The sequence below is a fragment of the Mus caroli genome, chromosome 5 (genome assembly GCF_900094665.2).
Source record: "Mus caroli chromosome 5, CAROLI_EIJ_v1.1, whole genome shotgun sequence".
NCBI lineage: Eukaryota > Metazoa > Chordata > Mammalia > Rodentia > Muridae > Mus > Mus caroli.
In genome coordinates, this window is record NC_034574.1 from 60,632,107 (window position 1) to 60,648,813 (window position 16,707).

A 16,707-nucleotide genomic window follows, 5' to 3' on the forward strand; every position below is an offset into this window, starting at 1 on the left:
AACAAACCAGAAAAATTCATTACATTTGGACTATTGAGCAGGATAAAAAAACAAAAACAAAAAGAATCCACCTAGACATCTTGTCTAGGGAAAGCAGATTGGAAAAACAGACTGAGAAACAATTTAACCTAAAAGCTGCCAAACAGAGAAGCCAGTTACTGCTCATTTGAAATAATATTTATATCAACAGTACACAGGAGGCCAAGGGACCACTCCTTGGGAGTGATATCTTTGGAATCAGGAAAGGAAAACTGAATGTTCCCCTGGAATTCCATGCTGAGATCAAGGTGAAAATAAGCATGTTATTACACATAAAGGTTGCTATTACAAACCAGCCATTCAGAGCTAAAGAGCACTGTAAACATAGATAGTTCTCTAAGTTGCAAAATAAACTCAGGGAAATCAGGATATGATAGACAGGGCTCTGAAGAATAAGAAATGGATAAGTGATGTTGGTAAAATTAAGAATTGGTAATAGAAATAGCAAACATTTTGTCAGAATTTAGTATTAAAACTGTAATCCTGAGTGATAAGAGAAAATTTCTTGTTCTAGAGGAGAGTAGAAATACTAACTTTGCAGATGGCTGAAAATCTTACAGGGAATATCCTGTGTACACTAAATTAAAAAGTAGAAATATAATTTTATAAATTCCAAACCAGTGATAGGAGAATGGGACACGCGGAACGTATGGGAAGTTGATTGACTCTAATGGATAGCAGGAAACGTGAAAGAAAAAAATAAAAGCAAGGAAAAAAGGACAGTACTCTAGGAACAGACGATAAGCTGGTCCAGTGAGCCGCAGTCAAAGGTCGTATGTGATGCTGTGAAGGGTAATCTAAACACATCCATTTGCAAAGCCGTGGGAGCACAGACTCCGCTGTACTTTGGTCCTCTCTCTCATTTGCTCTAGGACTTTGTTCTTAGGATTTATTTTTTAACTGCACCAGCAATTTTCCCCTTCCTTGAAATGAGGTCAACCCTTCCTTGATTCTGTTCTCAGCTTCTGCTGAAAACCCAGATGATATTCTGTCTGTTCCTGCCTCATCACTGCCCCATCCTCATTCTTCCCCAGAAAGTGGCTTGTCACGAGCTTCCCATGGCTTTCCTGTTGCTAATTGCTCAGTACTCACTGTGAGCCTTTTCTGTCTTCCTCAGTGTAAAATACCCAGATGCTGCTTATGAAGTCAGATGTCACTGTAAACATGGAGGCAGTATGTGCTTAACAGCGTGCACCACACTAATAAAAATGTCTTAGGTTTCAGTCCTTTCTCCTTCCATTTCTAAAATATCACCTTGCAGTTACAGTACCTTTTGCCTGTTTCCTTATAAAGAGGAAATTGTAGTTGTGTGACTTTGAGGGACATAGAACCTCTCTGTGCTTCAGTTTCTTCAGGTAGAGATCATAAGACCAATGCCAAAATGATTTTGTGGGAACTAAGTATAGTAGTGCACACAAGTCCATAGGATGCTGCAGCGCAGGCTGGCTGCTGAGGACATGTGCTGGACTCACTGAGCTGTGATTAAAATATGCAGTTCTAGTTGAATGAAGTCAGGTTATAATAAAGAAATGTTTTAAGAGTGAATGAAGTTTTTATTATAAAATATACACATACATTGAAATATTTTTTAAGTTAGAGAATAATCTTCTCTTTGGTAACATCCTTCTCACATTTGCATTTGCCATGTGAGTCTATGGCATTATTTCCAGCTTTAGCACCTTGGATTTTTTTGTTGTTTTGTTTTGTTTTTAAAACGAGGCAGGGGTACTGAAGAGTTCAGAGCACTTACTGCTGTTGTAGAAGACTCAGTGCCAGCACTGACATGAGGTAGCTTCACAACCTTAACTCCAGGGATCCAGTGCCTCTTCTGGTCTCCACGGGCTCACACAGGCACACTTAATTCATAAATACATCTTTTTAAAGGGAAGTGAAAGGAACAGCTTAACATACTTGTGTGCTCTAAATTGTTTAGTTTTGTCTATTTTTGAACTTTGTTGCAATAGATTTCTGTGTATTCTTTGTAGTTTGTCTCCTTTTTCATTAAGTTTTGTTGCTAGATTTATCCTGACTCTGTATTTGTGTGCTTTGGTGATTTTCAAAAAGATAATTACAGCACAAACTATTGAGGCTGTTGTATGAATTAAAGAGTTGACACAACAGTAGTGTTTGGCTTAGAAGAGATAGCTAGCCATGGTGAGGTTTGCACTCACTGCTTATAAAAGGAAGGGATGTCACTGTTCTTTTGCTGATGGGCTATTGATGGTTGCAGTTTTTAAAACAGAACACAGTGCTGCTGTGAATGCCATGCGCCTCCCTTCAGTTGCCCTTGTGCAAGGATTTCTTGCTTCATTGACCTGGAAGACTTAGAGGATCATAGTTCTCTGATGGGCATTTGTGCCTGTTCCCACCAACAGCCATATTCTCTTTCTTTGTGCCGTTACCAAGATCAGGTGGTGTGGTTTTTCATTTTCCATAGTGTAATGGTTGTAAAATGCAGTTCTTTAGTTTCACTTGAATTCCATTAATGAAATAATCACCTTTTCATAATCTAATATAAATGCATATTTGTTTTTCTATGCAAGTTTGCTCTAATGTTCAGTTTAATGAACTTTTTCTTATTCATCTGGAGGAAGTTTTAAAATAGACTTGAAACAAATCATTTGTTAACTCTGTTGGAAGTAATTTCTCCCAAATTGAGACTTTTCCTCCTTCCCTCTGAGCTGGGCGTGGTGGCACACACCTTTAATCCCAGCACTCGGGAGGCAGAGGCAGGTGGATTTCTGAGTTTGAGGCCAGCCTGGTCTACAAAGTGAGTTCCAGGACAGCCAGGGCTATACAGAGAAACTCTCAAAAAAAAAAAAAAAAAAACAAACAAAAACCCTAGTAGTCTCTGGTATCTACATGGGGCATTCAAATGCATTGGTATTTGAATTTGTATTTCTAAGGTTTTTTTGTTTTGTTTTGTTTTGTTTTGGTTTGGTTTGGTTTGGTTTTGCTTATGGTGGGAAGCAGGCATCTTTCTTTTTATCATTTACCTTTATTAGTGGTTTTGGGGATGTGAATGGAGGTGCATTTGTCTAACATCACTTAAGAGACTTGTTCACTGACTGTTGTCTCTAAATGGTGAAAGAACCCTTGGTGCCTTGTTTCTCTATTTTGAATGCACCTCCACTCTGACCATCAGATCTGAGACCTCACACTACACTCTGACCATCAGATCTGAGACCTCACAGGTTTGCTTCATTCACCCTTTAGAAGGAGTCCTTTGTCGGTTTTCTGAAAGGCTTTGGTGTGTGTGCTGATGCTGAGTTTTACTAAAAGCTTTGTCTTTAGTTCTTGAAATGATTCCATGCCTTTTCTCCTGTAGTGTATTAATGAGAGGTAAGTAGCTTTTATGAAGTTTAACATGTTTATATGTTATATTTTATAGAATGAGTTAAAATAGTTTGGGATAATATAATTGTTGTTATTCAATCCTTGAATAAAATAATAAGTTATAGTTATTTGAAAGTAACTCTTCAATATTAAGCTTGTTTTGATAAACTTTACAGCAGAAAATATAGGCGCAGAACTCAAAGCTCCACTTCAGCAAGACCCTCTCCAAGTCAGAGGTAAATGTGTTCTGTGTAATGTGTGAGTGTGTGGGTGTGTGTAAATACACAGAATTTATGTGCAGGGATTTAACATTACTCTAAGCATGTGGCTTGCCTTTATTTTAAATAGATTGGCATACATTTTTATTCAGTTTACATGCTGCTTTATGCTGGTTTATTTTGCATTTTGTGACAAGTATTTTTAAAGCCTAAAGAACCAAAATCATCAGTTTGCCTTATTACTTTTAGGAAAGTAAACGTTATTAAGGAATGAGAGGCTAATACCTTCAGCTATAGTGTGGTTAATTCAGGCAGAGTTGACTGGTTTTGTCTTATTTTCTCCAAAGCAGCCAATTCGTGAAGTCAGTAGCTCTGTGGGATTCAGAGCACAGTGGTGTCAGACAATACAGAGCTCAGTTCGGCTCTCACATTTACTAGCTGTCTGAGCTAAGGCAGTTAACTTATCTTAACCCCTTGACCATTTAGCTTGTTTCCCTATAAGATGGTAAAAATAAAACATATTCATCAGGATGGCGTGAAGATTATGCATATGAATAGCTAGGTAATGAAGAGTCAGCAGCACTGGACTGTGTGTGTGACCTGCTTGTGACTGTAGCCTATCAGAGGCTAGAGCAGGATCCTGCTTTACATAATGAAGCCTTCTCCTTAGGAAAAAAAAAATCAGTACTGGACAGCAGTGACCACTGCCACCCCCATCCGTAATATGGACTTGGATAGGCCAGCAGGCGTTCCTTAGCTATTTTGAAGGATTTTTTTTTTTAAAGAATTAATCCTTTTAAGGTAAGAGAATTTTCCTTTTAGTTCTAGGTTAGCTCATACCCAGATTTTTAGTTTTAGAGTAATGGACGTAAAGTTCCTTAGAGATTGAAATCCAGGCAAAAAGTAATCTAAATGCCTTCATATAACTACTTTTTCAGATAAATAAAGGTTTGGCTTTTGTATTGAACTTCATTCTCGAAATGTTCTTAATATATATAGTTCATTTAACTGTAGTGCTGATGTGGTACTGTTTTCAGAGGGTTTTTACCCATAGAAATGAGGCCTTTTGGATTTATCCTGCTCTTCCAGTTGGAGTAGAGTAGGAAACTAGGGTTGGGGCTGGTGAGATGGCTCAGTGGGTAAGAGCACCCGACTGCTCCTCCAAAGGTCCAGAGTTCAAATCCCAGCAACCACATGGTGGCTCACAACCATCCGCAACGAGACCTGGCGCCCTCTTCTGGAGTGTCTGAAGACAGCTACAGTGTACTTACATATAATAAATAAATAAATCTTTAAAAAAAAAAAAAAAAGGAAACTAGGGTTGAGCGCTACAGGGCCTGGACTGTAGGGAACGGCGACAGTGTCCTGTGAGTGCAGGCTTACTTGTCTCCGTCTGTTCTTCAGGTGGCTGTTCTAGTTGTTATGGCATATGACATGGTCTTACTCTGCATACTTATTAACATAGGAAGGTAGTATGTAAGTTGTAACTTACACACTGTAAGCTATACCAAATCGGTATTACATTTTTGTGTCTGGCAGTTTAGTAACCTAACAGTTAGACAGTAGTTTAGTAGAGGGCAGTCTTTTCCTATAATCTCTAAACTTCTTGTAAGTTTTGATTGTTAAAAGTATTTCTTAGCAGGGCGGTAGTGACGCGCGCCTTTAATCCTAGATTTCAGGAGGCAGAGGCAGGCGGATTTCTGAGTTCGAGGCCAGCCTAGTCTACAGAGTGAGTTCGAGGACAGCCAGGGTTATACAGAGAAACCCTGTCTCGAAAAAAAAAAAAAGTATTTCTTAGTCTCTTCAGTTTTGTTTTATTATGTGAAATCTGGTAGCCTTAAGTTTTTTTTTTTTNTTTTTTTTTTTTTTAACAAGAAATGTCTCTTACTGACCTAGAAAACATTGATTATTATATATAAGAGAATCAGAACATCTTATAAAAGTTTCTATTCTATGTTTAGTATCTGTTATTACTTCCTATTTTGACTTTGATAAATGCTGGTTTTACTCCATAGTTTGAAAACACTGAACTATTCAGTAATATTTATTGAAACTTCCTTTGCAGGTAGATCCTAAGCAACTTCAGTTGTTTTAATGCTTTGGACAGAACAGTCCTACTGATACAAAATGTCTACTAGATGAAAGGTTATTATTTCAACATCAATTAGAGATTAGCTATAGAGATAAACACGAGATGTATGATCCATGCTACTTTTCTGTACTGGGGGAGACATTTCTTTTTCCTCAATAACATCTTATGCATCAGGAGAAAATAATAAGTGTCCGTGGAATCAACAAGTGTTCATCTTCAGGAAGGGCCTTCAGTGTGCATACTGAAATACTTACATATTTCTTTGTTTCTGCTTTAGTCAAAGCAGTCCTTAAGAAAAGGGATTATGGATCAAAATACACTAAGAATAATTTCATCACTGGAGTAAGAGCAATAAACGAGTTCTGCCTTAAGTCCAGGTACAGTGTTTCTTCCTTTCAGTAGTACTCTGTGCAGATTTTATAGCCCCTTCTCTTTTCATTAATTTTCAAAATTAGCATGGAGATAAATGTTTATTTTTGTCCCTAAATTTCTACAAGATAGCCAGGGATTAAATATAAAATAACAATTTTGATGAACATATAAACCTTTCAGGATTTGAGAAAAAGCAAAGTGATTACAACCGTGACTTAGACATTTCTAACTGTAAAAATGTAGTCGTATGTGGGAGAGTGGGGGAGGACGTGTGCTGTGTTGCATGTCTGCAGGTCAGAGGCAGACTTACAGAGTTGGGTCTCTCCTGCCATGTGGTGTGAGGGATATAACTCAGGCCATTAGGTTTGCCAGTAAGCCTTCACCTACTGAGCCATCTTACCAGTGATTAACTTAAATAGAAGAGTGATGCTGTGTATAGTCTACTTTTTACATATCTTAAAAGTTCCTGTGGTTATGCCCATAGTACAAGTACTAATGAGGAAGTTGTAGCACCCATCCCAGCTAGTGACCAGATGTGACCCTGCTAAGTTTCTGATGAAACTTTGCGTTCAGGATTGTATGTAGGGGAATGGAATCTGTGTCCTATGATATTCTTCATCAGTGATAATCTTTTTTTACTGTCCCCAAGCTATTTTGTATTAAAAGTGCTATCTTTAAGCTGATGTTTAGAAGCTGTAAAGATCCCTTCTTTCAAGATGGGGCTCAGTATAGTTGTTTACTGTCTGTAACCTATAAACTTTTAAGTATTATCTAAATAACTTCAACACTTTTATATCCCCAGTGATTTAGAACAACTTCGAAAAATCAGGCGGCGGAGTCCCCACGATGACACCGAGTCCTTTACTGTGTTCTTGAGGTCAGATGTGGAAGCAAAGTAAGAGCATAATTCCTTCATAGCAGAGTGCATGCTGGATTGACGTTAGAAAACCATCTTAAACAGAGGTTTCCCTTTTTTTTTTTTTTTAAGATTTATTTATTTTATGTACATGAGTACACTGTAGCTGTACAGAGGGTTGTGAGCCTTCATGTGGTTGTTGGGAATTGAATTTAGAACCTCTGGTCAGCCCTACTCGCTCCAGTCAACCCTGCTCGTTCAGGCCCAAAGGTTTATTTATTATTATAAATAAGTACACTGTGGCTGTCTTCAGACACACCAGAAGAGGGTGTCAGATCCCATTACAGATGGTTGTAAGCCACCATGTGGTTGCTGGGATTTGAACTCAGGACCTTTGGAAGAGCAGTCAGTGCTCTTAACCACTGAGCCATCTCGCCAGCCCCCCAGAATCTTTCAGTGATGCTTTTGTTATTTGCAGTTTGTTGTCATCTGTGCTGGTTGAGTAAAATATGTCCTTACTTAGCAGAACATTTGTGGATACGTGTATATGAATTGCTTAGATTTGACTCAGACACTTTAAGTGCTTTTCAATATGCTTTTTATATATTTATAGTTCATTTATCCATAGAATAATTATAATGAAGTCATTTAAGAGTCCTTGGTGGTGACCATGTGTATATATTTATACACAGAGCTTTGGAAGTTTGGGGAAGCCTTGAAGCTCTTGCCAGAGAGAAAAAATTGCGTAAAGAAGCAGAAATAGAATACAGAGAACGTAAGTATTTTTAACTTAAGTCTGTGGTTGTTGGGAAATAACATATAGGTAAGAACTGTGCCCTCATAGTCAGGTAGTCTCTTGTGCTAGCACTTCGTGGTTTACTCTGTTGCTGCAGCAAGGGCTACTTTTCACCATGGAATTATTTTTAAAACAGAATCAATTTGTTTTTTTCTTGATGACTTTCTAGGATGATAATAGGAAGTAAAAGGAAACACTTTGTAGTTTCTGTGTGACAACACTAGTAACATTATGGATCTGATGTAAAGATTACCATTATGATAGTGGTAGTTACTGCTTTGTTATAGAAAATATTGATTCAGTCACCACATTCATTCACTCATTGATTCTTTCATTCAGCAAATGTTTTTCAAAGTCCTAACATGAATAAGAAACCGTCCTTCAACTACAGACACAAATTAAAACTCTCAGGGAAAATGAATTTAGTGGTTTAGAATTTAGATTTTTAGATTTAGGACAATGTAAAATTTTACATGATTTGAATTTTATAAATATATTTATTGATACAAAAGAATTATATATATTTATGACTCAAAAAGAATATAGTTTGATTTCCCAATATCCCCAAAGAGCAGAAATATAAAGAGTGAAAAGTTTTGTCTTTTTCTGTATGTTTTAATTTTCTTTCCAAAAGTAATTGTTATTGATAGTTTGCTTATATCCTCTCAGAATATTTCTAGTACATTTTAAAATTTATATACATACTTTTTAAAAGATTCCTTTCATTTATTTGTATGTGTTCATGTCTTTGTGAGTGTGTGCACACATGTGCAGGTTCCCCCTGAGTCCTAAAGAGGGCATCCAATCCCATGGAGTTAAAATTATAGGCAATGTGAGCTAGCTAATCAAAATGGATGAGAGTACTGGGATTCAAACTCCGGTTCTCACAGTTGAGCAGGAAGCTTTTTTAACTGCTTGCCATCTCCCCAGCACCTTGTATCTACACATTCTAACATAATGCAAATGGGAAGGTACCATGCATATGCATATACTTGTACATCTTGTTCTTCATAGATATGAATATAATAATATCTGTGGAAAGAAACCTCCTTAATACGTTACTTCAGAGGAGGGGGATGGTCAGGGTCTCACATAACCCAGGCTAGCCTCAAATTTGCTGTGTAGCCAAAGATGACCTAAAACTCTTGATCTACCTGTTTCTACCCCCTGAATGCTAAGATTACAGGTGTATGCTACACCTGACATACAGGTTCTGAGAAGTGAGCTTTGTAAATGATAAGCAAACATTCTACTTACTGAACACCATCAACCATTTAATACAGTCTTAAAGAGAATAGTTGTATTAATATAAACTGACTAGTAAGAATGTATATGACCTACACTAATCTTCTAATTCCTCTAGGGCTATTTAGAAACCAAAGAATATTAAGAGAATATGGTGATTTCTTGGGAAACACAAAGGTAAGGATATAGTATTTTTTAATAGTATGTATGTATTTGACAAACCTGGTACATTGTGAAACATCCATGATCATAATCCAAGAAATTCTAGGAAGTCTTTGATCATAACCTAAGATTTTTCTTAAGAGCATTATAATTATCTGAACTGCCATCTATTCATTTAAAATACACAGATAAAGGAGACTGGTTTTAGCAGGATTTTCTGTTTCTTTCATATCCTCTCTCTCTCTCTCTCTCTCACACACACACACACACACACACACACACACACACACACATTCCTATGGATGTACATATAAGTATCTAATAGCCTTTGTCTTCATTCCTTCCAGTCCTAATTCTGATTCAGCATTCAGACTGCCAGCTCTTTGGTTTTGCTCAGGAAAGCATCCCTTGAAAAAGAAAAGTATATGGCCAGTTTGATTGTTCCTTATTGCATGCCTATACACAGTCAGTGGACACTGTGACTTCATTAGTACGTTCTTCACTATAAAATAGCTAAGTGTATGCTTTTCCCCATATTCCCAAATTCCCTGCAGTCTTACCTTTTGCCTCTTAGTACTGACCCTACTTCATACGTCATTGACAAAAACAAAAAAGGTGTACAAATGGTTCCTTATGTGAAGTGGTTCACTTTGTAATTTATCAACCTGATAGTGTGGAATCGTAAGCATATAGCCATTCTGTTTTTAATTTCTGTGTAGTTTAAGTAAGTTATAATCAGTATTTCACTAAAATAGGCTTTGTGCTAGATGAATATACTTAGTCCTAGGCGAGTCTAAGGGTTCTGAATACATTTGAGGCAGGCTAGATACGCTCTGGTTAGGTTAGGTGGATTCGGTGCAGTTATAGTCTTCAGTATTTTACATTTGCAGTGGCTTAGAAACCTAAGTTTTGTAAGTCAAAGACTATTTGTAATTTGATGAAAGAACCTCACTTTTTCATCATCAGATCTACAGACTTTTATCTACATATACTCCTAAATGCTAGTTTTCTACAATTAATATTAGAAGTATAGAAAGTTTCTTTTCTTTATTTCACTTACTCTTGTCTCTTAAATTCAGTTCAATTGGGTTTTCATTCCATTGAAATGGCTCTTAACCAAAGACAAACCACATCCAGATTTCAACATCATCTATGTACAGAATAGACTTTCCATTTCAACTTGGCTGGGAGGGGTCTCCCATCAAGAAGTTAATGGTGGGTATGTTGATGGTTCCACATTAAGGAGGCAGAGTCAGGAGGACCTCAGGTTATAGCTCAGAAGAATCCCCCCCCCCCCAAAGAAAAGAAAGAACTTAACGCCATAGCTGGGTGTCATAGTTAATGTTTGGCATGCCAGCACTTGGAAGTCTGAAGTGCGAAGATTACCACAAATTAGAGCTAGCAAAGGCGACAGAGTGAGACTTTTGCTCAAAACCATGTTAATGCATATCTGGGTCAAAAGCTACCTCTGCAAATCGTCTTTTGTCTAGGTTGCATTTGATACTGGAGTCCCTTTCACACAGTTCAGCACTGGGCCCAGCTGAGCACTATAGTTGGATCTTAACTCAGCTGCCCTCTCCATCCATGTTGATTGGTTTCTTCCTTAGCCCTTGCTGAGTGAAGGTTGCAGTCTTTTCATGTCTTAGGAGCTAGAATTTCTGCCATGTTGCAAGGTAAACTGTCACTTCGTTACCATGTGGAATATCTTAGGCCATCGATGGCTGCCTCTTCTGTCTGTTCGTACGGACAGTCCTGCTTGTTGCGATCCCATGCTTCTTTACGTGTTTGACTGTGGATGCACTCTTTCCCTGTTACACTCTTTTTGTCCCACGGGACAAAAAATAAAGCAAGAAATAAAGTCACTGTGTCCTTGGTTTACCAAAGCATCCTCTCGTCAGAGCAGTGCCTCACCTCTCATAATCTAAGTTTGCAGTGCCCCTTTAATCCACTTCCCCTTATCTGTTCTATTTTCTTATGCCTTTCCTTGGGATCCTGACTTTGTGAAGCCAGGGTGGTCTTTTAGAGCCTTGAAAGTACCTTTATCTCCACTAAATAAGTTTAGCTCTACAGTCAGTCTTGCTTTGAAATGAACCAGTGGTGCTTTGAGTAGTTTGTGCATCTTTCCCTGAGAGTCCTCTCTGGCATCTGTTGTAATGCTTAAAAACTTAATATTTATTTATTATGCATATGTGTGCACCTCCATGGTGCTCCTGTAGAGGACCGAGGACAATCTGCAGGAGTCTTTTCTTTCCTTCTACTAATTGGGGGAACTCAGGTCATCAGGCTTGGTGACAGTTCTTGTAGCAATATAAAACAAACTTAATTGTGAAAATTAGAGAATACATAAGCATTTGAGGGTTTGGGAAAGTATCCAGATGTGTTTTCAGTTATGTCCATACTTTATGATTTATTTTATTTTATTGTGCATATGGTGTGTGTCAGTGGAAGGACAGATGAGCCATGTGACATAGGTGCCCTCAGAGGACAGAAGAGGATGCCAGATCACCTGAATCTAGAGTTATATAGGCTGTTGTGATGGGTGCTGGGAACTAAACTAGTGTTCTCAGCAAGGATAGTGCATGGATAGTGCGAGCATTGTAACAGCCGAGCATCTCCCTAGGCCCAGACTACACCCCTTTAAAGAGAGATGTTGGATGAGAAGAATTTGATAGTAAGCCTCATTGTTTAGAGGTTTTGAGAGAAAAGAAGGTAAGTATTGAGTTGTATCAGAGCCACTGCCTACTGTGCTTCTCTGAGAGGCTTTGCCTGTCTTTGTTCTGTCTTGTCTTACAGCCACGTTCCAGAGCGGTCTCAGTGTTCCTTAAGGGACCAGGAAAAGTGGTCATGGTTGCTATCTGCATGTGAGTTTTGTAAAACAAGGCTTTTAAAGTAGAATATATACCTTTCAATATGTTTGTCCTTGAATTTACAAATGTATTACTTGGTGGTTATATAGTTGACTATATATGACTGCATATAGTTGACTATAGCTTTTATTATTTTAGAAGGAAGTTAAGCCTGTGTCGTGGCCCAGTGAAATGATATGGGAAGGGTCCCGGTCCCTATGGACATTTGATTTGGGTTTTGTGTATTTTTGAAGTGGATGTAAGTTTCTTCCTGAGAATACGAACTGGAGCTTATCAGACTCATTTTTAAGCTACATTGACCATCCTGGCTCGGGTCACAGCTCCTGAGGAGAGTATTCATGCTTGGGTTTTTCTCCCACTTAACTTTGGAGGAAACGTAATGTTTTTATAACTGATTTTTCCCCCCATCTGGCTTCTTGATTCCTGTTTTGTTTATCTTTTTTGCTTTTTATTGCTAATTTTAGGGTGTATAAAAGCATTAATTTTACAATTCAATAGTTTTTATTTCTTTTTTTTAAAGATTTGTATTTATTTATTATATGCAAGTACACTGTAGCTGACTTCAGACACTCCAGAAGAGGGCGTCAGATCTCCTTATGGGTGGTTGTGAGCCACCATATGGTTGCTGGGATTTGAACTCTGGACCTTCGGAAGAGCAGTCAGTGCTCTTATCCGCTGAGCCATCTCACCAGCCCCAGTTTTTATTTCTTAAAAATGAATATTTTATGATAAAATTTTATGAAATTGTGGTAGGATTTAGAAGTGTGTAATACGTGATCCTTGTAGGACTAGAGAGCATTAGTCTAGAGGAAAGCTTTTTCAGTAAGTACTAATTAAGGATGATGATATCTGGTTAGAATACTTAGACTGGTGTCAGGTTACTGCTTGGACACTGAGCAAATGTTACTCTGACAGGAGCATCAGAAACAGGCAGGACAGAGATAGAGGAAACAAGATTTGGTGTTAGTTTGAGATGTCTATAAGGGTGCCCTTGAGGAGAAGGTCAATAGACTTAGTTCTTTTTGCCAGGAGAGTAGGGATAATAATTGTAGTCTTCCTAGCGAGGAATGTATGTAAAATAGAAACTAATTAGCTAGTCGATAGTGTATAAGATGTACTTGATAAGTATTGTTCATGTATATTGGTCTCAAGCTCAGGGGGAGATCTAGGGTAGAGATTGAGACTCGTGGTTTATTAGTCTACAGATGATAATTAAAGCCATATCAGTAGTTAAGATTAGCTGGTGGGTAATAAATATAGTATTAGGAAATAAAAGTCTGCAACATATAGCATTGCCTCTTACCTGTGTACCTAATGGTATTATAATGCCTACTTTGCATATTTATACCTGAACTGTAGGAAGTCCCTTTTTATTGGCTTTTAATAAAATCTAGTATAAAATCAGTTAATTTTTGATGGAAAATATTACTTTAAACATATGCTAAATTGTTTTCTTTCTCCCTAGTAATGGCTTAAACTGCTTCTTTAAATTTCTTGCCTGGATTTATACGGGTTCAGCAAGTATGTTCTCAGAAGCTATACACTCATTATCTGATACTTGTAACCAGGTAAGAAGAAAATACTTAGTTATTTAAGTTACTTCTTATGGGCTTTAATCAGAAAGTTATCTGTTAAAAAATATTCTGCAGTTGGCTTTGAGGAAAATGCCGATGTTTTGATTTGAACATTTAAGAGCAATGGCTTTGTATACATGGGTTCTGCATCTGTACTTCCATATCCTCACAATTGACTGTGGATTAAAAATATGAGAAAGAGATGGGCATGTTACACACACCCAGCACTCAGGAGGGAGAGGCAGGTAGATCCCTGAGAGTCTGAACCCAGACCAGTCTATATTGTTTAGTGAGTTCCAGGACAGCCGGAGCTACACAGAGAGACCCTGTCTCAGAACTCACACACACAGGGGAGGGGCACTGTGTACACTGTACAGGCTTTGCCCTTAGGATTAGTTTTCTTGTTTCTAAGGTTTGTTTACTTTATGTGTATGAATGGTATGTGTGCATGGATGTCTGTGCACTGTATGGATGTCTGATGCCACAAGAGGGCATGAGCCTCAAACCCCGGTCTTCTGGAAGGGTAGCCAGTGCCCTTAATGGCTGAACCATCTCTCTGGCAACATCCCTACCCCTGTTTCTCTAACAAGAGGGTTTAACAGTAATGTATATACTGTTTATATTGTCTGAGACATGATTTAAAATATGAGCAATATTTGCAGTTATTTGAAAATACTATATCTATTTTATAATAGAAACTAAAGCATTGAAAACTTAAGTTTCACTGGGCTTGGTGGCCTACACTTTAAGGAGGCAGAGGCAGGTGGATCTCTGTGAGTTTGAGGACAGCCTGGTTTACAAAGTGTGCTCCTGGACAGCTAGAACTATATAGTAGGACTCTGTCTGGAAATAAAGGGAGGAAGGAAAGGAGAGAGGGAGGGAATTTAAGTCTCTCATTTACTCTGTTTGGTCACTGTCTTTTATAGAAGAGATTTTTTTAAATTTATTTTTATTTTGTAGTATGAGTATTTTGCCTCTAAGTACAAGTATGCCTGGTGCCTGAGGAGGTGGAACACCTCCATGTGGGTGCTGGGAATTGAGCCTGAGTCCTTTGCAAGAACCAGTGCCTTTAACTACTGAGCTAACTCTCCAGCCCTTGTAGAAGAGATCATTATTACTATTTCTTCTTCTTCTTCTTCTTCTTCTTCTTCCTTCTCCTCCTCCTCTTCCTCCTTCTCCTCTTCCTCTTCTTTTATGTTCATTGGTATTGTCTGTGTGAGCTGTCAGATCCCCTGGAACTGGAGTTACAGACAATGGTGAGCTGCCCATATGGGTGCTGGGAATTGAACCCAGCTCCTTTGGAAGAATATCTCACCTCTGAGCCATCTCTCCAACCCCAGGACAGATTCCTAAAAGGAGTTTCTGAGTACAGTGATAGCTGCCTTGGAACTCACTCTGTAGAACATCCTGGCTTCAAATCCCAGAGATCTGCCTGCATCTGCCTCCAGAGTACTGTGTACCATGATGCCCAGCTAAATATAAGTTCTTAATTACTGTGGAGAGACAGTAAAATTTTTGGAATATAGAGTGTTATTGATTTGCTAACATACTTTCATATTAGACTCACACTTTGAATTTTTTCCCTTGATTTTGCAAATGAAGATTTAAAAACAAAATTAAAATAACCTTTAAATTCTGTTTGGCCCAAGTTGTAAATTCTTAAAACCTAATCCTTTGTAAAGAACACTCTAGAAATTTTACTTATATATTTGTATCACATTTTAAAATCTATGTTATCCTTTCCATATTTATTTGAGTGAATCTTGAGTGAAAGATACAGGTAGAGGAGTGGATAGTTAATCCTGCTACTTTAGTTTAGTGGTAAAGTTGCTGATTAGTAAGTGAGAGGCCCTGGCTTGGGTTTCCAGCACTGCCCAGCCCAAAAGAACATTTAAGATAGAGTTCAAAGGAATAACAAAGAAACAGAGCAGTCTTATTTACAGATTAACGCTAAGAATGTGTCTCACTGTCAAGTAGATTAGAGCCTCTGTACAAGGAAAGGGAGAAGGTAGGGAGTTGCTGTTAGTGTTAGCAGTCTCTACCTGCGGTTGGATTTCTTTTGTGTGTGTGTGTGGTCTATGAGATGTGTGTGTGTGTGTGTGTGTGTGTGTGTGTGAGAGAGATGTATGTGTGTGTGTGTGTGTGTGTGCATGTGAGGAGGCCAGAGGTTGACACAGGTGTTTGCCTCAATTGCTTTCCATCTAATGTATAGAAAGAGGCAGATCTCTCACTTGAGCACAGGATTCACCAATTTAGCTAGTCTTATTCCAGAATGCCATTGCCTGCCTCCAAAGGGCCAGGATTATAGGATAGCCGTCCTTACCCCACCCAGCATCTAGGTGCTGGGCATCCTAGCGCCAGTGCTCATGCTTGCATGGGAAGCACTTTACCTACTGAGCCATCAGTAAATATTTAATAACCACTTCCTGTGTAGTATTTTTCCAGTCAGTGCCATATTAAGTGGGAGGAGAGGAAATGGGGAGGGAAATGTAAAAGCAGTGATTAAGAGCTTAAAATCTTAAGGACATAAGGATAAGGAAAAATTAAAAGTTTTATTAATTTTTAGAACATTGGAGATAAATCTTAAGTTTTTATTCTATAAAATATTGTCCTACTTAGGGTTATTATTGCTATAATGAAAAACAAGTTAGGGAGGAAAGGGTTAATTTGGCTTATACCCGGTAGTCCGTTACTGAAGGAAGTCAGAGCAGGAACTCAAAGGGCAGGAACTGAAGCAGAGGCAGTGGAGGGGAACTGTTGGTGGGCTTGCTCCTTCTGGCTTCATCAGCTTCCTTTTTTATAGAACCCAGGACTACCAGCTCAGGGGTGGCATGACCCACAAAGTCCTGGATCCTTACCTGTTGCGGCCTGCCCGCAGTCCACAACACGAACGGTTCAACTGAGAATGGCAGTTCGAGCTGAAAAGAGAGGAATCTAGACGGGGCGGAAGAATGAATGGAGCTAAGACAAGATCCTGATCAAAGCTCAATTTTACTATTTCCAGACACTCAGTTATAAAGGAAGGGGGAGGGAACCCGATTTCCCGCCAAGTAACTCAGGGTCCAGTAGCAGGACGAACACGTGTGTGCCTCTTCCAAGCAGCAAAGGCGGCAGGGTCCAGCAGTAGGCGTGGCAGGACGAATGAGCAGG

At 38.6% G+C, this 16,707-nt stretch overlaps 1 protein-coding gene across 1 annotated transcript in view; it reads left to right on the forward strand.

Moving 5' to 3' along the window:
• Window positions 1-16,707, forward strand: part of Slc30a9 (solute carrier family 30 member 9) — a 50,420-nt gene that overhangs the window by 14,617 nt on the left and 19,096 nt on the right. Inside the window, exons 3-9 of the mRNA XM_021162111.1 lie at window positions 3,552-3,611; window positions 5,963-6,062; window positions 6,860-6,952; window positions 7,606-7,688; window positions 9,073-9,131; window positions 11,910-11,977; window positions 13,449-13,551. Coding sequence (XP_021017770.1) covers window positions 3,552-3,611; window positions 5,963-6,062; window positions 6,860-6,952; window positions 7,606-7,688; window positions 9,073-9,131; window positions 11,910-11,977; window positions 13,449-13,551 — 566 coding nt within the window. The remainder of the gene's footprint in view (window positions 1-3,551; window positions 3,612-5,962; window positions 6,063-6,859; window positions 6,953-7,605; window positions 7,689-9,072; window positions 9,132-11,909; window positions 11,978-13,448; window positions 13,552-16,707) is intronic.